Source organism: Orbicella faveolata, unplaced genomic scaffold (genome assembly GCF_042242905.1).
Source record: "Orbicella faveolata isolate gen_17 unplaced genomic scaffold, um_ofav_v1 contig_34, whole genome shotgun sequence".
In the NCBI taxonomy this organism is placed as follows: domain Eukaryota; kingdom Metazoa; phylum Cnidaria; class Anthozoa; order Scleractinia; family Merulinidae; genus Orbicella; species Orbicella faveolata.
Window position 1 is genome coordinate 30,722,501 of NW_028301563.1, and position 22,312 is coordinate 30,744,812.

The 22,312-nt window shown below is 40.6% G+C and overlaps 4 protein-coding genes across 5 annotated transcripts in view; all 4 read right to left on the reverse strand.

Moving 5' to 3' along the window:
* LOC110048901 (organic cation transporter protein-like) overlaps positions 1 to 5,811 on the reverse strand; it is a 13,626-nt gene extending 7,815 nt beyond the window's left edge. The window contains exon 1 of the mRNA XM_089271822.1: positions 5,322 to 5,811. Within this exon, the coding sequence (XP_089127948.1) occupies positions 5,322 to 5,651 (330 nt within the window). The 5' untranslated portion in view covers positions 5,652 to 5,811. The remainder of the gene's footprint in view (positions 1 to 5,321) is intronic.
* A 2,289-nt stretch (positions 5,812 to 8,100) lies between these two features.
* Positions 8,101 to 9,440, reverse strand: LOC110048902 (solute carrier family 22 member 15-like). Its single transcript, XM_089271426.1, has 2 exons — positions 8,979 to 9,440; positions 8,101 to 8,257 (listed from the first exon to the last, which is right to left on the reverse strand). The coding sequence occupies exons 1-2, from the start codon at positions 9,116 to 9,118 to the stop codon at positions 8,119 to 8,121; spliced, it is 279 nt and encodes a 92-aa protein (XP_089127552.1). The 5' UTR covers positions 9,119 to 9,440; the 3' UTR covers positions 8,101 to 8,118.
* Positions 9,441 to 13,936: 4,496 nt separating this feature from the next.
* Positions 13,937 to 15,094, reverse strand: LOC149105741 (uncharacterized). Its single transcript, XM_089271425.1, has one exon. The coding sequence runs from the start codon at positions 15,073 to 15,075 to the stop codon at positions 14,599 to 14,601; it is 477 nt and encodes a 158-aa protein (XP_089127551.1). The 5' UTR covers positions 15,076 to 15,094; the 3' UTR covers positions 13,937 to 14,598.
* Positions 15,095 to 16,442: 1,348 nt separating this feature from the next.
* On the reverse strand, positions 16,443 to 21,469 carry LOC110048864 (mediator of RNA polymerase II transcription subunit 30-like). Of its 2 annotated transcripts, none has more exons than XM_089270745.1 (3): positions 21,040 to 21,460; positions 19,015 to 19,110; positions 16,443 to 17,608 (listed from the first exon to the last, which is right to left on the reverse strand). In XM_089270745.1, exons 1-3 carry the CDS (start codon positions 21,412 to 21,414, stop codon positions 17,510 to 17,512), a joined length of 570 nt encoding a protein of 189 aa, XP_089126871.1. In that variant the 5' UTR covers positions 21,415 to 21,460; the 3' UTR covers positions 16,443 to 17,509. The 2 variants fall into 2 exon arrangements, with proteins under 2 accessions (XP_089126871.1, XP_089126872.1); XM_089270746.1 differs by lacking the exon at positions 16,443 to 17,608 and adding an exon at positions 17,981 to 18,293 and having other exon boundaries at positions 21,040 to 21,469.
* Positions 21,470 to 22,312: the final 843 nt, after the last annotated feature.

Sequence of the window (22,312 nt, forward strand, 5' to 3'; positions counted from 1 at the left end):
GCACGGGTTGATGACAGTAAGCTGGCTTTCAAATTTTTGCTTCGGAATTTTGACAAATTTGACTCAAATTAAACATCCCCTGTGATTCAGACAAAAGCAGTGGAAACGAGCTCTACGTCTACAGTAAATATGGCTCACAAAGACCATTTTCAGCAACATTAGTGTGAAAACTGTACTAAAATCACAAGTTTTGCTAGATTCCAGCCGACAAAACACGTAGCGAAATAAACAAATTCTCAACCTAACCAGTGTTTCGGTAAAAGACATTATATTTGTTACGAAGGCGGAAATTATACTTAAGAAGTAAAACAACGACAGAAAACAACAATTGAGCTGTCTCTGATTATAATGAGAAGCTTTATTTTTGTAAAAATGCTCAATTGCTCAAAACAACACTTACATGCAGTGTAGTAACGCTCGCTCGTTCTCTGGTCTTCTCAGCGAAGTGAACCGACGAGTGGTCAGCTCAAAGCTTGATCTAGATATTCTCCTCTGTGGTCGGAGTAGAACCAATGGGAGCAGTTTAGTCTGTCTAACTTTTACGCTAGTTCAGTCAATCTTGCTGCAAGCGGCTGCAAGCCGTAAGCTTAAATAACTGTTGCTCCTTTCAAATTCAACTCAGCATTTCGCATTTTCATCCGCAAGCTTTGAGCTTCTGCTTCCGTAATTTCCATCGGAAAAGTGCACGTTTTTATGAGCCACAATACGGCCGGATTCCTATGGACTACAAACCTTTATCTGCCTTTAGATTCTTATTTGAAAAATAACTAAAAAGCGAACTTTGAAGGCATCGTTCTTCTCTCGAATACGGTGGCCCATAGAGGACATGCCACATTTTATTTAATCGCGCGATAGAACTAAAATATCGCGCGATAAATTTTTCTTTATCGCGCGATAACTTAATTTATCGCGCGATAATAACTTAATTTATCGCGCGATAATAACTCAATATATCGCGCGATATCAGCTTAACTTATCGCGCGATAATAACGTGATTTATCGCGCTAAAAATCCAATTTTATCGCGATATTTTACACTAAGCGCGTGCGTGATATTAGTCACGCAGTCGATGCAGTAAGATGGCGTTGGGAAGGTATGCTTTGAAAGGGCTTTTACTTTTTGGAATAATACATTTATCCAGCTTTCTATTACCGCCTTACGTTGGCAATGGCTTGGCTAATACTATCCAGGGGAACGATATCATTAATCACTACTTTTCTCTTGGTCTGGCTTACTCAGAGATCCTCACTTTTCTTCTGTGTTTTCATGGAATTGAAATAAGCTTGCGTCAGCTAAAACAAGTGCTTAGGCGTCAGGGTCTTTGTAGAAGAAAAGACCACAGTGATATCAGGGAAATTTTAGACGCGATTGAAGATGAACTTGAAGGAAGTGGAAACAGTATTGTCGCTCGAGCACGGAAGCAACGTGCGTGACAGCCGATCACGTGCGACCTGACAAGTTTCCCATTTATCGTGCGATAATTTTTCATTTATCGCGCGATAATTTTTCATTTATCGCGCGATAATTTTTCATTTATCGCGCGATAATTTTTCATTTATCGCGCGATAATTTTATTTATCGCGCGATAATTTCCATTTATCGCTTTGTATTGTGATTTTATCGCGCGATAAAAATGAATTTAAAAAGTGAATAGCGTGTCCTCTATGGGCCACGGTACTCGAAAGCCGCTCGAAACCACTCGAAACCGAAAGCTTAGCTGAAGTCCAGTTTGTGATTTACAGCCGTCGCTTCGTTAGCCAATCAAATTATTTGAACAATTCTAACAAGGATTGTGATTGGCTTATTTTAGCGTGCTTAATCAGAGAACAGAGCACGGCTGACGCCACTTTTACTCGTTTGGAAAATAAAGTTTGGTTTGAAAATTCAGCTAAATGCGTGGGGAAATTATTGGATTGTTTATCATAAAACAAATAAAGAAACCTCGACTGTGCTCTGTTCTGTTGTAAAGCACTTAGGAAGCGGTAGAGCACTCAAGAAGTAGGGAAAAACACTCGACTTCGTCTCGTGTTTTCCCCTACACTTCTTTCGTGCTCTACCGCTTCCTGCGTGCTTTACAACAGAACAGAGCACAGTCGGGGCTTCTTTATTTGTTAATTATTGACACTCTCAGCACGGTCTTCATTGTGCAATAAACGATGATAAACCTTTGTTTTAGCCCGGAATATCACTGTAGTATCCAATAACTACTATTAATCCAAAAAAGATCAAAATTTGGAATAAAACTCTTGAAAGGTAACTGGTTAAAAATATTAATGCCATATGTAAAAAGCTTACATAACTCGTGAGGACATTCGCGCCCAGAATGTTGTCACCTACAGGTTTTTTTAAAACTTGCCATGTAGTAAGGGAAATAGCAACCTTTGCCAAAAAGTCTAAAAACATGGAAGGTCACCGTGTTCGTTTTTGAAATACGGTGTATTGTAGATTATGCGTTTTTGGAAGCTTTCAGTTGTTATTTTAAGACGATCTTTGCATACAACTATCAGCAATAAAAGAGGCTAAATTAGGTCAGCTAAACGCACTCAATTCAACACAACTACGTATATTAAGTAAACTTTTGAAGCTGACGACGTTCCTTGAGGTAGAATAGGCCTTGACAAAGAACAAATATTAGTCTTGCCCGTTCACATTTAAAGAAAACTTCGGTCACACAAGAGCAGAAAAAGAGAAATATTTGTAACTTCTCATGTACAGATTTTGTCTACTTTTAGTTAAAATGGAGAAAATTAGTAAAGAAAGTGATCTATGAAAAGAAAAGAGGGGGTCACCGACTATTTAAAGCGGCCTTCACACAGCAAACTTAAGTTGGCAAACTCGCGTTGGCAAACTTCTAAAAGTTGGCAAACTCGTACCTTCACACGTCAAACTCGCGCCGAATCACAACACACGGTAATTTGCAACATGGCCGACTTAATGCAGTGGCACTCGCGTAGAACAGTGCAAGAGAAGAAGAGGAGGGAAGAAACAGAAAGTGGTGGAGAAATAGAAAGGTTTAGACGAAACCAAGTTTGTCTGCTAGCTCCTCCATTTTCTTTTGTTTGTTTTTGGTGTCTTTGTAGACTACAAAGGCAATTGTGAACCTCTTCGATAAATTGAAAAGTGGCCTCACGTTTCTCTTGAATTGCGTCCGCCATTTTGTGAAGTGAAAGTGAAGAATGATCATCATAGTAAATTTTCCAATTTAAGCAATTGGAAAGAAGCCTGAAAAAAAAAAAAAAAAAAAAAAAAAAAATCAGTTGAAGCCCTGACTTTTTTCAGACTTCTTCTTTCCAATTGCTTAAATTGGAAAATTTACTGCGATGATCATTCTTAATTCACTTTCATCTACAACCGCAGTTCAAATATGAATTATTTCATATATACTTCACATCATTTTGTGAAGTGTCACGCAAATAAATCACGTGAATAGAGCGCGTGTTTTGATTGGTTGACGGTTAACAACACATGTTTGCCAATCGTTCACACGTCAGAAACGAGTTTACCAACTCGAAAAAGTTGGTGAAAAAGTTGGCGAGAATAGAAGCAAGTTTTATTTGTCGCCAACAGTTTGCCAACGTGTTTGCCGACTGTTTTTGTGCCGTTCATACACACCAACTTGAGTTTGCCAACACGAGTTTGCCAACTTTAGTTTGCCGTGCATGTGTGAAGGCCGCTTAAGAGAGTAAATTGCAGGCGAAGTTAGTATAGCGCACCCGGTGCCAAGTGCTACACTTAGTTATATTTCTTCGGTAGCGCGCACGCTTGATGTACGACGTGGCACGACGTACGCAGTAAGGATGCACAGTAACAATAGGCGTAAGCGTATTTGGGTCAAATTTTTGCTGGCTTATTGCGATGGGTTTTCAAGCAATTTTGAATATTCACCTTACTGAATAAGACTAAAAAATTCATTCGCATCAGGCTCAATGAATATTTTGGAAGAAAACTCTCCCTCGCTCGCTTTCCTGACATGCTTCAAAGACGACACATCAAGCCACAAAATTTCGTATTCCCCTCTTTCATACCATCACTTTGTTTAGATCAATCTGCAATGTCTACATCATCCAGTCGATTAAAGAATTAAAAAAAAAAGAACAACATCAACGACAGCAACTTTTCCATTCGTCCTTGTTGGATCTCGGTTTTGTTTCCGAGTTAAATAATCAGCAACATTATCTTCGCCTTCGGTGAATAATAACAACATGCCAGACGGAGAAAAATGAAACTACCAAAGATACATCAAAATAAAATTTTTACGTAAGAGGTTTTTCCCGAAGCAAATCCAAGGAACTGCAAAACATAGTGAGCCTAAAAGGCACTGCATTTTTTTTATGCTACACAGTTGAATATAAACGTTAAAAAACGACTTTTCGTTGTCATCGTGACATCATTATTAAGTCAGAAATGAAAAAAGGTAAATTTTGTTAATATATGCACAGGCAAGATGTGAATAGATGTAAATCATCTTCAATGTCTTTGTTTCAAAAGAAAACGAAACATCCCTTTCTTAAAGGTTATCAGATATCTGAGCTAGACTGTAGAACCAACCGGGTCACTCGTTTATATCTCATTAAATTTGAATGGTTCCTTTTGTCTCTATGTGCTTCGTTCTTAAAAGCCTCGAGGGATATGTCTTTTCTTTTACTGGCGGCCTGGCATTTTTAACTCTTAGGTTATTTCGGGAAGCCAGTACCCTATAACTTTTGTCTCTACTCTATCTGAACATCGTATATTTCTTACTCCAGAGTGAAATAAAAGCGTTTTGTCGTTCTTGGGAGTTAAATAATAATACCTCGGAATAAAATTATGCGTTACACCTGGAGGTGCTAATTACAAAACATGGAGAAGTATCATTCGCGCACAATTTTTTTGTTTTTATAGCTTGAAAGTGATGGCTTCGAAATGTTGTTTTTTTAGCGTTATATTTCAATGTGAAATTTATCGCTAAATATTCGCTTACTATACACTTGCCCAAGTAAAAATTAATTCACGCAGTACAGATCCCTTATCCTTTCCTCTTCTTGGGAACGAAACTATTAATATTCTTAATATCTTTTTTTAATAAAAGAACCTCTTTGGCCACCGTTGAACTTAACTTGACCCAGAACGACAAGATATGACTTCAGACATAAGGGTTGCAGCTAGTAACAGGGAAACAGAGGAACTTGCCACAATCATTATTTTCGTATTTGTTTTTTATAGTCGTCATAAACACCCTGAATACCAAAGAAGAGATTTCAAGTATGGACATTACCTCAGTCATAATTTTTTTCATGGACATTGCTTACCTCATAAACGGCCCTGAACATTTCTTTTCTTACCTGATCAACAATCGTCTGGTGCGGGCCTTCATAGAGATTGTAATCCGCGAACTTCCATTCACTTCTGTTCAGGGAACATCTTCTATCGTACAGCTCAATAGGTCGTGTTGCTGTGCTGTAAACCTTGCTCTGGGCCGATGAACTGTTCGACTCCAAACACGCCGTGCTATTGTGAGCGCACATCCACGGTGGCTCGTACGCCGCAAACACCATGATAAGACTTTGGTAGGTGATGGGCATAAATATGAACAAGAACATGACTAAAATACGGATCTGGTAAGGACCAAACTGGTTTATGCGCCTTAGAACCGAGTCCACGTCCAGGGCCATCGTGTTCTCGAAGCCTAGCACTTAGAAGCCAGAGAGCTCTTTGATGCACGTTCATTTTTTTCTGTTTTGTGTTTCATCCAAGACCTCAACCTGATCTGATCGGCTGTGTGAATTTTGCCCTTGCTTCTTATGCTGCTTTTAGGCCCCGTTCACACTAGGCCGAAGAAATTTCGTTTCCACTCTGAAAAGACATCAAATGTTTTCCGTCCACACTACGCTGGATAGAATTAAAAACGCAACTTTCTTTTTTATGGTTATGCCTACCGTCCACACTAATCCGCTACAAAAACGGAGCTTTTCGGAAAACACTCTTCAAGGCTCAAGAAATGACTTGTTTTACTGGCCGTGTTTTCGGCTCGTGGATATTTTAGATGCTGGACTGGTTTTTCTTTCTCACTCTCCGCTCAGGTCAGGAGATCGCTTGAGGCGTACTCGCGGTCGTAAATTAAAGACATCTGAAAAAGCGCATGGCTTGTTCTAAAACCTCAGGAAGCGTTCCTTTGGGGGTGATCTGGATCAGGATCGGTCATCCAAGATCTGTCTGAATCATGGTGCATCAAAGGAATCGATGAATCCACTCTGTTCATGCCGGACTCATCGGTTCTTTTGATGCACCATGATCCAGGCAGATCTTGGATCACTGATCCTGATCCAGATCACCCCAAAGGAACGCACCCTTAGGGATCCGCAGTTTTGGTCAGTTGGGACATGTTCTCATGTGAGTAATTTCTCTGATCCAAGGATAGTTTAGTGCAATGAACGATCGAAGATGTTTTAATAGTCAAGTCCAGAGGACAGAAACATGGGTAATTCTTAAAGCGACGGGACGTAAAATAAATGCGGATTTGGTCTCATTTGATAGAACTGAAGTTGATTGTAGCTATTTACCTGTGTAAAACTCTGTGTTCACAGCACACTCAGTCATTTGTTTTATTATAACTCGTTACTTCAGTTAGTAGTTACGATCAAAACAGCGCGAGTGTTCCACCTAAATAAGGTTAATGATTATTTGTAAATTAAAATTTATACTGCGTCACGCAACATACAAACTCCTCCAAGTCTTTTTGCCCACCCTTGTAATGAAACAAGTCCGTTTCAAGTATCACGAGTTGGTTAAAAAGCCTTTTGATTGTTGTTGTTGACAATATTGTAGCAATCAATTCCTAAGAGTTTGGCCTAGAAGAGAAAATTGTTTCTACCCGAATCATAAGGCTGACACCGTTCTCGCACAATTCTCAATCCGGGTGTACAAACGGGTACCGGCGAATTTCATGCTGCGGGTAATCCTGCGATGGACTTGCATCCCTTCCAGGGGGGAGTAGAAATACTCCTAGTCTCTTCATGCTACAGAAACTGGGATAAGCTCCGGCTTGATGGGCCTCTCGATTTGTATGCAGACTTCACGTTTACCTTTCTCAAGTGTCCATGATTTTTTGGCGCAGACATTTGACTACTGAGATGAACCGACTTCGTCAACGATTTTGACGTCGTGCCGTCCCCCCGTTTCATTTCTAGGGTTAATGCTCCAAAAATACTTGGGTTGGTTTCCAACAATCCAAATAACCTTAGGGCTAATTCTTTAGTGACGCCTACTTCCGGTGGTGGGGTCTTTCATGTGAAAAGCTCGGGGATGCTTGTGGCAAAATTTGAATTAAGCCCCTAAAGGAGACCACTCTGGGCGTGGTTCAAGCTTTATTTGACCCCTTAAAAGATACCACTTTTAAAAACGGACAGACAAGTATGGACTACAGTGATTTTAATAATGCTAAAGACATAATGTGCCCACATACTAGAAGGTGCAAAAATGGCTAATGAACACAGATATAGTTTCCTTGTTACCTGTGTTTTCTGTTCCGGCTGGGATAAATGATACCGCTACAATAGAAAGTCCTAAAATGGTCATAAAGACTACTGTCGTCTTTTTACGGCCAAACCTAACAGAATGGAATAATAATTAAACATAATCTCCTCGTGTGCAAGTGTTTTGTAAGTGTTCTTGCTTTCCCATAGAGGCGATGTACTGTATCCTATCAGCATAACTGGTGCAAAGGTAGATGTGAGACCCGGTGTATTGATCCCGATTTTATTCACGATCCGACAAGTAGAGTTGTCGATCCAGCAATTGCATCTCTTTAGTGAACGCCAAAGAAGACATGAAACGCGGAAAGCATTTACGTACACCTCGTTGTATATGCGTGAGGTGCGAACAGTCACTCGCCGACACAGACGCCGAATTTCACACACTCGGACGAAAACTAGACTGTGCAAGCTTACAAGAGCTGCTACAGTTCTGGCCCCAGTTGTCCGAAGGTTGGATAACGCTATCCACAGGATAAATCGCTATCTAGTGGGTAAGTGTTAACAAAACAAATTATATTACAATGTCCGCTGGACAGTGATTTTTCGGGGGATAGCGTTATCCACCTTTTGAACAACCCGGCCCTGAAATTTTGCACAGTGGAGAGGCTCACCTATTACAGTTGTCAAAGGCTAATACATGCGAAGGCACTTCCACCAAGCTTGTTAACGCAAAGTTCAGATAGATGATACCACCAAATTCACCTGAGCTCAAAGAGAACCCGTAATACAATACACCATGAACAAACCTGAAATACAACAATAAAAGATAAGTTAAGTGGAAACCCTTCTGCGGCGGGGAGTGACCGCTGACTTTCTTTAACCACCACCTTTGTTTTAATCGAGGAGGTTGTAGTTTGTGTTCTTTTTGATGCTCATTTGGTTTGTAAAATTGTAGTGAATATATGCCGTATTTGAATGCACCGCGCGATAATTACTAATGTGGGATTATGAAGTTAACACCCGGAGTGGTCAAGACAAGCACCAAGCCCTCTCTCAACCCCCCTTAACCCCTCCTCCCCCACCCTCCCTCCAACCAACTCATCTCTCATGCTCTCTTTGTAACTAAACACGAAGACGCTTTTATTGCTTATTTTCATTGTCACGCCATCAAAAATGTAAATCGCAACCATTCAATAAATAAAAATCTGAGATATGATAGATAATTTATATATAGATTTTCTCCAAGTTTTAGGTCTGTGCGGTCATTCTTTGGCACGTTATTCGGAAAAGTGTTTCACACAAATTTATAGAGCTTTATAGGGAGAAGCCATGTTGGTGCTCCTTGGAGGGGCACCAACATCGCGGCCTATGTGTAACAGAAACATCTGTTACTTAAAGAAACCTTTAAGTTCTTGGAGGGTCTTACATCTGATGAGACTAAAACTTCAGAAGGATTGATAACTTTTAATTAAAAATAAATGATGACGTCACATGAAAACCGGCAATTACAAGGAAATTGTCACTCACCATACATACAACTGAATGATTGACAGTTTGGCCAGTTTCCATGTTTTCAAGAGATCCAAGAAACCCTTTTTGGCTGTGGTCTCTGGGACTTGAAGTTCGTCGCTTGGCATGTCGCTGTTGTTGACCCTTGCTACGTTCATCAAGATTTCTTGGGCTTCTTCTTTGCGTCCGTTCACGAGCAACTATCGCACAGATTCTGGAATAAACATTCGAACAAAATTCAGGTTTGCCTTCGCAGATATCCCTGTAAAGGAGCCGCGGGCTGTCAATAAATCAACTTCGTTCCCAGGCTGCCTTTCCTCTGCCTTACCAAGGAAGGCAGATGGAAGAGAGCCTGGGAACGAGGCTGTCAATAAATGAGTTAAGAACGAACGAGCACTTGAGAAGTGACTTTTTTTATTTGTTCAATGGTTATCTCGACCGCATGGTGAAATAAAAACGTATGTACCAATCAGTCTCAGTCGATCATCGTCATCAGAATGGAATTTTCTGGTCCAGTCTCATATGGGGAAGAATTAAACCCGGAACGTCTCGGAAAGTCTCTTTTAACCCTTTAGGCCCCAATAGTAATCAATATAAAATTTCTCCTTGCAATAACAAAAGTTTATCATTGGAAACGGTTATGAGAATTCAGGATATGATCACCCAGAATAAATTTCTTGACAGTTTGACGACTTCTTTCAACTGCTGCTGCAATAAACGTATACGGATTCCAAAGGTTAATTTATATTTGATGTTGGCGGCGATCAAAAGGGATTACTATTGTTTTACTGGTGATAAAGTGGTTTACGCGCTCAAGGAGGATTTCGTTAACTTACTTCCAAAATGCCAGAGTAAAAATCCACGGAGCTGATGATAAGATCATAAGTGTGCGCCAGTTACGAACAAAATAGGCGATAAGACCCAGAATCATCAGGGTTGCCGTGAAGTAAAACCAAACCACAGTCCCTGCCAAGGCTCGCTTCTCAGGCCAACCAGTTCGGTAGCTAAAACGAACATTGAAAGGAAACAGCCAGCCTCAAAAATTCCGACTATGAAACGACACAAAACGACGATCCAGAAGACCTTTGCAAACGCCATTACAAATGTGACGAGCAGTACAACCAACAATGAAGGGAAAAGAACACTTTTGCCGCCATATTTGTCGGCTACAAGGCCAAGAACGATAGCAACAACTGCCCAACCAAAAACCAAGATGGCGTTTGTTAGGCAGACCAAGAAGCCAAGACTGCAGATCAGTCAAACTGAAAAAACCATCAAGAATTATGTTTAAAAGCCTTCTGCAATGCTAACAAAATAATCATTAAAAAAGCGTCGAATCTCTTTCTTGTTTGTAATCACCGCACCTTTTTCCATTAATATTATATCATTTGGATGCTTTTGTTTCTTCGTGTAGGAATGGCCGATATACAATTTAAAACTCTAGTGGATTTTCCGTTTGAGATTTCTTAAAGAAAATGCCTCGTATGGCCTTGAATCTTAATGAGGTACAACTATTCCTCAACAATTTGTATGCAGCTTCATTAGTGTCTGTTCGATCCTTTACAAATCGTTTCCACAACTTGTTTTTATTTCGAATGCTTGTCCTCCATTCCTGGGTCATAAATGATAACTGATTTCCTCTCATTTCAAACTGTTTAATCGGGGCGTGGTCATTGCGGACTTCATTGTATAATGACTCAAATGTAAAAAGTTTTGACATCAATATCATCAAATACCTCCACTATGTAAAAAGGTGTCATATGCAAATCACTCAAAAGCATCTCTTTGTTGTAATTTTTCATACTTCTAAAACACATTTTTCGAGACCGTCTGCCAGAGCTGAGTGGTCACTAATGCAAGTGAAGTACACGTGTGTAAATTTCAGGGAGTGCCAAAAGTAGCATCTCTAAAAAGTCAAGTAATCATAGTTTGGGATCCCCACACCAGAAACGCGAGTGTGCCGCATCGCTAAGCGCGCGAAAACACGCAGAAGGAAAACTAATTGACATCGGCAAGAATCTTTAACCGAAGCACTGTCTAAATCAACAGAATTCCACAAGTGAAATACACGTGTGTAAATTTAAGGGAGGGCCAAAACGGGCATCTTTAAAAAGTCAAAAAAGCATCGTTTGGTATCCCGTTACCACAGACGCGAGTGTGCCGCAGCGTTAAGCGCGCGAAAACACGCGGGAATAAAGAAAATTGACATGGACGAGGATCTTCAACCCACACAATGTCCAAATCGATAAAATTTCACAGGTAAAAGACACGTGTAAGTATTGCGTGGGATCCCGACACCAAAAACGTGAGTGTGCCGCATCGCTTAACGTGCTAGAGCACGGGGGAGATAAGAAAATTGACATAAGAGACAGTCTCCAAACCAACCACTGTTCAAATCCATAGATTATTTACAAGTGAAGTACACGTGTGTAAATTTCACGTACACGTGTGTGCCGCATTGCTAAACGCGCGAAAACACCCAGAAGAAAAGAAAATTGAAATCGGCGAGAATCTTTAACCGAAGCACTGTCCAAATGGAATTCTACAAGTAGAATACAGCTGTGTAGATTAGGGGAAAGGCAAAAACTAGCATCTTTAAAAAACCCACTTAGCATCGTTTGGGATCCCGACACCCAAAACACGAGTGTGCCGCATCGCTAAAGGTGCGAGAATACGCGGGAGAAAAGAAAATTGACATGACCGAGAATCCTTAACCCAAGCAATGTCCAAATCGATAGAATTCACAAGTGAAAGACACGTGTGTATATTAAGCGGAAGGCCGAAGCTAGCGCCTTTGACATGGGCGACAATCTTCAACCCTAGAACTGTTAAAATCCATGGAATTTTATAAGTGGAATACACGTGCATATATTTGAAAAAGGACCAAAACTAGCATGTTTAAAGAACCCAATAAGCATCGTTTTGAATCCCGACACCAAAAACGCGAGTGTGGCGCATCGCTAAACGTGCAAGAACACCGCGGAGATAAGAAAATTGATATGGACGAAAATCTCCAACCCAAGCACATTGGAAATCGATACACTATTCACAAATGAAATACACGTAAGTAAATTTAAGAGAGGGTTAAATCTAGCATTTTTAAAAAAAATAAAGTAAGCATAGTTTAGTATAGTTTGGGATCCCCCACAAAAAAAAACTTGACCGTGCCGCATTCCTAAACGCCCGAAAACACTCAACAGAAAACAAAATTGACATGGGCGAGAATCTTCAACCCAAGCACTGTCCAAATCAATAGAATTCCACAAGTGAAATATACGTGTGTAACTTCAAGGAAGGGCCAAAACGGGCATTTTTAAAAAGTCAAATATGCATCGTGTGGTATCAGGTTACCAAAGACGCGTGTGTGCCGCATCGCTAAACGTGCAAGAATACGCAGCAGATAAGCAAACTGACATGGGCGAGAAACTTTACGCAAGCACAGCCCAAATCGATAAAATTTCACAAGTGAAATACACGTGTTTAGATTTGGCAGAGGGTCAAAACTAGCGTCCTTAAAAAGCCCAGTAATTATAGTTTGGGATCCCGATATCAAAGAAGGCTATAGTGCCGCATCGCTAAACGTGAGAGAACACGCGGAAGATAAGAAAATTGACATGGACAAGAATATTCAACCCAAGCACATTCCAAATCGATAGACTCTTTACAAGTGAAATACACATGTGTGAATTTGAGAGAGCGCCAAAACTAGCACCTTAAAAAAGTCTAGTTAGCATAGTTTTGGATCCCCACACCAAAAACGCGAGTGTGCCGCATCAATAAACGCGCGAAAACACGCGGGAGAAAAGAAAATTGACATGGTCGAGAATCTTCAACTTAAGCATTGTCCAAATCGACAGAATTATACAAGTGAAATACACGTGTGTAGATTTGAGAGACGGCCATAATAAGCATCGTTAAAAAGCCAAGCGAGCGTCGTTTGGGATTCCGACACCATAAACGCGAGTGTGCCGCATCGCTAAACGCGCGAGAACACGCAAGGAAAAAGAAAATTAAAATGAGCGAGAATCTTCGAGCCAAGAACTGTCCAACTCGATAGACTTGAGTTAAATACGCGTGTGCAGATTTGAAAGAAGACCAAAACTAGCATCTTTAAAAAGCCAAGTAAGCATCGTTTGGGATCCTGACACCAAAGAGGAGTGTGCTGTATGGCTAAACGCGCGAGAACACGCGAGAAAAAAGAAAATTGAAATTAGCGAGAATCTTTAACCGAAGAACTGTCCAATTCGATAAACTTCTATGAGTTAAATACACGTGTGTAGATTTGAAAGAAGACCAAAACTAGCTTCTTTAAAGAGCCAAGTAAGCATAGTTTGGGATCCCTATACCAAAAACGCGAGTTTGCCGTATCGTTAAACGTGGAAGAACACGCGTGAGATAAGAAAATTGACATGGGCAAGAATCTTAAACCGAAGCACATTCCAAATCGATAGACTTTTTACAAGTGAAGTACACGTGAGTAAATTTGAGAGAGGGCCAAAACCAGCATCTTTAAATAGTCAAGTAAGCATAGTTTGGGTTTCCCTACACCAAAAACGGGAGTGTGCCGCATCGCTTAACGCGCGAAAACACACGGGAGATAAGAAAATTGACATTGGCGAGAATCTTCCACCCAAGCATTGTTCAAATCGATAGAATTCCACAAGTGCAATACACGTGTGTAGTTTTTTGGGGAGGGCCAAAAGTAACATCTATTAAAAACCCAGTAAGCATAGTTTAAAATGCCGACACCGAAAGCGCAAGAAAAAAGAAAAATGAAATCAGGAAGAATCTTCCACCCAAGCACTCTTTAAATCGATAGAATTCCACAAGTAAAATACACGTGTGTAAATTTGAGAATCTTGTGCGTGTGTTTTACGCTTTTGAATATCTTAAGTTTAACAGTGCGTGGATTGGAAATTCTCACCCATATCTTTTTTGTTTGTTTGTTTGTTTCCATTCCCGTTCGTTTAGCGATGTGCCACAGTCGCGTTTTCGCTTTGGGGATCCTTTATTTTCACGAAAGGCGCAAATGTTAGCCCTCCGTTAAGTCCCTAGGCGTGTGTTTCACGCGTGGAGATCTCTCAAGTTTGACAGTGCGTGGATTTTCTTGTTTCTTTGTCTCCTCGCATGTTTAGCGATGTGCCACATCCGCGTTTTCGCTCTCGGGATCGTAAAGATCCTTTATATTTTCAAAATTTGGCCCTCCATTAAATCTACACACGTTGCTTTCACGGATAAAAGTCTCTCGACTTTGACAGTTAGGACTGGAAATTCTCGCCCATATCATTTCTTCTTGTTTCTTTGCATCCTCGCGCGTTTAGCGATGTGCCACACTCGCGTTTTCGTTCTCGAGATCGCGAAGATCCTTGAAAGGTGCAAATCTCGTTCTCCTCGCGTGTGTTTCACGCGTGTGAGACCTTTCAGCCTGGACTCACCCAACACGCGTGTGACGGTTTCAGGAATAAATACGCCGTGTCCGAGAATTAATTTATTTTTCGCTTTTCTGTATTTTCTCGAGACGTTGGGATGCCTGAGCTGAATACGGCAAAAAAAAAAAAAGGCTCAATGAATAGCCTTTGGAAGAAAGCTCTCCCTCGCTCGCTTTTCACGACATGCTTCCATTCCCCTCAGGCAAAAATTAAAGTGAACACCAACGTGCGGCCTTTTCATGCCTTACTTCGGTTAGATCACAAGCTACTCCTGATCCTTTCTGCTTCTTGAAAATGACCGACTGAAGTGAACTGTCAGCCTGAGAATGACAAGATATAACCTTGTCTTTTATTACCTGATCAACAATCGTCTTATGTGGTCCTTCGTAAAGATTGTAATCCGCGAACTTCCAGTCACTTCTGTTCAGAGAACATCTTCTATCGTATAGTTCAATAGGTCTTGTTGCTGTGCTGTAGACCTTGCTCAGTGCTGATGAGCTGTTCGACTCCAAACACGCCGAACTATTGTTGGCGCACATCCATGGTGGCTCGTACGCCGCAAACACCATGATAAGAGTTTGATAGGCGATGGGTAAAAATATGAACATGAACATGACTAAAATACGAATCTGGTAAGGACCAAGCTGCGTTATACGCCTCAGAGTCGAGTCCACGTCCAAAGCCATCGTGTTTTCGAAGCCCAGCTCTTAGAAACCAGAGAGCTCTTACCTTCTTGCGTACACTTCCGGATTCAAGTCTATCCTGTTTCATCTAAGACTTCAACCTGATTGGCTGCGACCCTTGCTTCGTTTGCTACGTGTAAACTGCATTCCCGGGTTGTTAGTACGCTGGACAAAACTGTTCTGGATCGACGTTTTGCCACAAAAAATTAAAACAAGCAAAGGGATGCAAATAATTTTTTGATTTCATTAAACCTTATTAAATTCCACACATGGAAAGTTATTTTCATATAGATCACGCAAGGAAGCTTTGCGTTACAGTGTATCTAAATTTGCGGACTGAATCACAAAAGTACGGAAAATTGCGCGGTTTCTGAGAAAAAAAATAGTCATGGTTTACATCGACATCGTATAGTTAGACCAGTGTTCTTGTGCGGAGAACATCGTTACGCGTTTTTGGATTTTTCATGAATTCGATGAGGACGTGATATGAGAAAGGTGAGATAATCCATCTAAACAGCAGTTATAATCCTGTGATACATCAGTGGTTTAGAGAATCAAAGATTCAAGTTGTGGTGCTACCACCGAAGGGGCAGAAGGCAAACCAACCAAAAATTTCAAGTTGTTATGCATGAAAATGCGAGAAAATAGCAAGTTCCAGGTGGATGAGCCCAGAAAGAGGTCCGGAAACTTTCCTAAAAGCACAAATAACTATGTCTGAAGTTGTTGACCGACAGCGCTTTGACACACACTGTGGCTTCTACGAAGCGCGAGCCAAAGGCAGCCATCTTTAGAACAGGTGGACGACCGATCTAGTGGCAACAACAGTTTAAAGACATTAAAGAATATCAGTTTCTGAAGACAGTATCGTATTTTAGTGGCCAAATAAGTTGTAAGTCTTTCTTATGCTTTTTTGTCAAATCTTGACAAAAAAATCTGCCAGCGCGTAAATAGTTTCTTCGCAAAACAACACTCCAAATGTGGCTCTTTTTTCTCAGAAATCGCGTGATTTTGCATACTTTTGTGACTCAGTTACCAAATTTGGACAAGGTGTAACGCAAGCCTTTCTTGTGTTATCCATATAAAAATAAGTTTCCATGTGTGGAATTTAGTAAAGTTTAAGACAATCACAAAATTATTTGTGTCACTTTGTTTGTTTTAATTTTTTCTTGTAAAACGTCCATCCAGAACAGTTTTGTCCAGCCTACTACGTTAATTTTCCCAAGACATGCGACAAAACTTTTTAAACAATAGCTGACTAACATCATTAAAATAATAGGCGTCAAAACATGAGTGAACTCGATTTACCGCGATAAGAAGCTGGCAGAAACAAACAACTAAACGAAGAAAACAAAACAGGGAATACAACACAGTAACAGGGAAAGTTAATGTTATTCACACAATTCTTTCAAGTCCTAAAAGAGCGTGCAAATTTATACTGCGAAGGTTGGAAGAAACGAATTAAAACTTGCTTAAAAAGAACAGTGCATTCAAAAGATGCACCCCTTACATTTTATGTTCGTGGCAGTTCTTCTCGAGGCGTACAAAGGTATTTATACGAGCCAAGTGGATCACCAGGCCAGAGCTAATCTTGGTTTCTGTCGCATGAAGCGACCAAGAATATTTCTAATCCCCCCTGGATGGGATGCTAGTCCATCGCAGGGTTCCCCCCAGCATTAAATTCGCTGGTACCCATTTCAGTACACCTGGGTGGAGAGAGGCACTAAGAGTTAAGTGTCTTGCCAAAGAACACAACACAATGTCCTTGGCTAGGGCTCGAGCCCGGACCGCTCGAGCCATCGCGCTTCCAAAGCGTACAAAAAGTCTGACAATCTCCAACGGAGCGTATCGCTTTTAGATTGTTTCTCGTATCTGTAAGTTTCCACGCTAATGTCCAGATCAAAGACTGCCAAGACGTTAAAAGTAGAAATGAAAATTCAAGTCAAGAAACACGCGGTGTAAAATTGCATACATTTATCCTTTGCAATGAGGAAGCTCGAAAATGACAGAAAATAACAAGTTTAAGAACGTATGAAGTGACTCACTTGAATAAAATTTCAAGAGCCCACGTTGTTCAAAAAGTCTACAAGTACAGATAGGAAACCCTGAGTTTTCAAGCCACTCAAGGAATAAGAAACTGGCTTGAAAAATCAGGAGGTTCGAACTACCAACTTTGTTGCTAAGGGAGCAATGAGTTGCAGAGAGGTTTGAAAAATCGGGATTTCCGTCAGTGTCCCGTGTACATATATTATAGTTCTGGAATCAGTTCACCTTTTTACAAGTAACTGCAGAACAGTTTGACCCTCTCTGTCACACAACGTGACAGGGTATTATTGCGTGACAAAGAGAAGACAGCAACCTGGATCCTCTGAAATATTTTGAGTTTGAGAATGTAGTAGGTTTTATTCTCTCTGTTATGTTATTCATTGTCAGTGGAATATCAGCTTGGTTTAAGAGCCATCATGGTGTTAACATCCCACATCAATGTTCTAAGTTTGTCAATTAGGTCTTTAATTTCCTGATTCTTGCTTCGGAGTTTCTGTTGAAGAGGAATGACAAATGAAAATCAGGAGCAGATTTAGAAGGGGGGTGGGGTGGATTGGGTGCTTTTGGAGAAGAAAACATAACAAAAAAATTAAAATAGATTTTGAATATTATGGCAAATTCTCTGGACTTAGGGGGTGGGGGTGGGGCTGGGTTTGGTGCTTTAGGAGAAAAAAACATAAAAGAAATTGAAAAAGATTTTGAATATTATGGCAATTGCTCTGGACAGGTAATTTCTACTTAGTGGCATCACTTGTATTTTTGTTATAACAGTTTTCAATCAGGTTCCAGTTCTCAAATTTCAACATTTTGGGGGCATGTCCCATTGATTCTACAATAATTCCAAGGTACCAGCTATCCCCCCCCCCTGAAAAGTCCTGGATCCCCTTGTGGAAAGCCTTCATTACTACATGAAAAATGGGATGCCCAGTGGAACCTCTTGTGGGCAGACAGACACCTGCTATTCACAGTAGACTGTGCACAGACCATCTATTTCCTCTAATAAGTTCAGTGAAAAATAACATTGTTTAGAGAGGAAGTCACGTCAGCCTTATCCCCCCCCCCCTGGTTTTCATGTGGGACCTCTATCCTGCTCGAATTGTAATTGTGTCAGATGTCAAGACCACAAACAAAATACTAACCCTAGGGATTTAAACAAGTGACAACACAAAGGCTAGGGGCTGAAAAAGAAAAAAAAATGGGCTTCTGATGAGGAACTCAATTGCTGATTTCTCCAGAAATGGCAAAATTCCAATAGCTGTTATTGCAGTTATCAGCAGCTTGACACACAAATGAGGCGAAAGAGTCAATTCTGCATTGTATTGACCCTTTCACCTTCTTTACATGCCTTTTAAAACAAAAGAATATTTGACCGCAGCCTCAACCGCAATAACAGCCATTCTCACTGGATGCCCCCCTCAGGGTCTGAACCCCTCCCCCCCCCAGCACTCCCTATAATGGCCTATGCAGGGAGACTCCGTGAAAGAGAAAGGGGTATTCAGGCTTCAGGTATGTAAAAGGGTAGAGATTTCACAAGTTGAGGTATATAAAAGGGTAGGAGTTATTTTAAAGGGCCTTAATTAAAATATTATTATGAACAGACGGACCTTATGGCCTATCATTTCTTTTATTAGGCACTGCATGAAAATGACAAAAAGACTTCCTTTACAGCGATTTTATTCATAATATGGGCTAGATATGAAGGTGTGCTAAAGGAGTGCCTTTTTTCAGTTTAAGGTGTACAGAAGGAGTACTTTTTCTGTCAAATTGGTATACAAAAGGGTGAGGGGTTGCACCTAGGGGTGGAGCCTCCCTGTATAGAACTTTGCACAGTACCCCCCCCCCCCCCATTCCCCCAGGATATATTACTTCATCATTAACATTTTTTTAATCATAAATTACCTCTTGAAGTGTGTCATGTTCAATCTGGAGAGCAGTAGATTCATTGGAGGTTTCCATCTCAGGCTCCTCCTCTGAAGATTTCAAGGGAATCATGACCTGAAATACAAATACAATAAAAATATGCTAATAACTATTTCTTATCTGAGCTGTTAGTTTGAAACCAAACACGGCAACATTATCAGCAAGATATATATAAACAATAGCCTCCACTGGACGCAAAAATATATTCAAATATTTGTCCACAGACATTATCCGTTCGAGCAGCAAACGGTTTTCCAAGAGTGTAGCTTAAGGAAACATGTGACCTTTGAGGAACAGATAATGTCAAAGGACAAATATCTGAGCCTTTTTGCATCAAATGGAGGCTGTTTTGTTTATTATCATTCAAATATATATATATATTTTTGAGAAAACTGCCTGTCAGTATTGGAACAACAATGCACATTTCTTGCCAGAAGCATATCTGGTTTGACGGTAAAATGTATGCACAAACAATTTCAGCTGAGTTATGCAAACTGCTTACAGTTATAATTCAGGTTCAAGTAGCATGTGTGTAATGTCAAAGATCTTCAGCACAGAACACCATTAAGTCAACTTCTTACATAGTTACATGTAGTGCAGTGTTGTGATTCAGTTTTACCTTTGGCACAATTTGGTATTTCACTTTCTTCTGATAAATGGTGATACATTCTAATGTACAATGTTTCAGATTGTGTTAATCTTCTGTGATCAGTAAAGAGAGCTTTATATCTCAAGTTCATTTTTCCTCCAAAACATCCATGTTAATAATCACTACTATGCGATCTATCCCTTGGGCACCAGCCCGGGCGGGAAAAAAAGGGGGGGTAATCTATAAATCTTTGGGTAGAGGTGTGCCGCTGGGCACTGAAACCCTTACTCTATACTAGACCACGATCAGCTTGACTTTGCAACCCTATCCTAGACTAAACAGCAAAAATCCCCACCCTATCCAGGGCTTCTGATAGGTCGCAGAAAAAAAGTCTAATTTCGCAGAAAAAATGGCTGATTTCAAGGGAAATTCGCGGAAATTTTAGGGCAAATTTAGCTGAAAAACAATCAGTAAAAACGGCCGATTTGGTGGGATTTTCTGGGCAAATTTTGCTGGAAAGTGATCGGTTTTGCACTGTTTTGATGAATGTTTTCAACTAAAAAAGACGGCTATTTTGTCAAATTTTTTCAGAAAACGATGAGTGTTAGTCCATGCAATAACAACAGCAACAGAAACATGACTACTTTTAAGTGTTGTCTTTGTAAAACTGGTCATTTTACTAGAAAATTTGAGCAACTCGTTTGGACTGTCCTTTGTGTTTGTATTTGTTTGACCATGAGGTTCTTTTTAACAGAGGTCGTCATTTGCTCTTTTAACAACAATGTGCTCAGGAAATGTGCCAATGGCAAAGCTTTTTACATCGTGGCCACAGTGAGTACCCAGTTTTTCACAACATTAATCTAAGAACACCTAGTAGTTTTGGGATGTTGTTTACTTGTTGCAGTGATGAAGTTTCAGATAAATTTACAAGTTTACAGCAAGTAAACAGCCCCAACAGCCACGATAAGTTTCAAATATGTTGTACCGACACACTTTTGGTACAATTTCTAATTACATGTAATTTCACAGTATTTTGCATGTTTTTGTGAATTTTGTGGGATTTTGCGGATTTACTTGAAATTCACGGCTCCATAACGATATCTCCAACGGTATATCAGAAGGCCTGCCTATCCCAGACTGCCTCTCTTCCATGCAGAAACTTAATCACTATCGTAGTACAACATAGGCTAACTAATTCAAAATCTTACAAAGTCATTTTTCCAGGTAAATTATATCCTATTCTAGATGAAAACTGTCTGATTTCTATACCCTACCCCAGACTAAACTGCCTGAAAACCACACCCTTCACAGCGGCACATACCCACATAGCTTACATATGAGTAGTACCCCCCTCCCCCCGGTGGGGGCACCAGTAGCTGATTTGAGAGCTAACTAAAGAAATTAACGAAACCAACCTCTAAATCTTCTCCTTGTGGGATTTCTATACGCCTGTTACTTTCATCATAGAAAATCCTCAGGCGGGAGAACAGCTCTTTCAAGCCATTCAAAGTCTCCTGTACTTTCTTGTTGTTATTCCGTACTTCTTGTTTCGACTTTTCGTCTACCACCATGCTTGTCTCTTGCAAACATTGGAACAGCTGTGTCGCTTTATTGACGATCTCCTGGACAGTTTGCTGCCCTTGTAACGTTATGGATATTTCGTTTAATTGCTGTACACTAGTTGGCCTGGTAGTCTTCTTCTCTTCTCTTAACGCAGCTGAAAGGCCTAAAGGTAAACTTGATTGTAGTGATGACATTGCTTGCCCTGTCAGGATCCGCTTGGACGCCATGTTGGTCTGCGCCGCGGGAAAATGGTCAGCGATACCTTCGATAGTTCCAGTCTTCACTCCGCCAATCAGATTGTGTCGAGGGCGCCGTCGGGGGCAAGAAACTTTTTGTGCCTGCAAACTACTAGCTACTACTTTCAGAGATTTTTATGAGCACAAAGTACATCTTTGGAATATTCTCTTCATTTGCTAGTTGTAACAGGATGCCGTAAATATGGTAGCCTGCTTAGCAAGGGTTCCCATGATACGAAGAGCTTTTTCCGCATTCTGGCGGGCGCGCGCAGATTGGAGCGAGAGCAATTTGCACGCAGCCAGAATGCAGAAGAAGCTTCAACGACGGAAACGCTTGCTACGCAGGCTACAATTTGTCGACTGTGGAATTAACCACTTATTCAGCTATTTATTGTTGACAACATCGTAGCAATCTTGGTAGACATTTGGAAAAAGGAAATTGTTACAGATGTCTTTCTCAAGTGATTGTAGGCCGAGATCTGATAGAAAAACATAACCAGAAATATGAATATACATGAATATCACAAGTAAGCGAGTCTTATTATATGTCTTCAAACAACGTAAACCCTTTTGAGGGTATCACCTTTGATCCACGTGTTTTTAAAACTGAACGGCGTTGGCCCTCGTCCTGCAATGCGTCACCATGAAGGCAACTTGTTCAAATCGCACCCTACCTCTCCCACATGGTGTCAAATTCCCCGCCCCAGTATCAGCCACTGACGCAAAATTTCCTTTCCCGCAAGGAGGGTGGGAAGGCGGGCGCGCATCGACAAGTCAAATGCTCGGGGTATGCCCCCGGGGGATATTAATATCTGTATTTGAATAATGCATAATAATAGGTTTTTCGATCCAGAGTTAGGTCACTGTGAACTTTAAGGGAAACAAAACA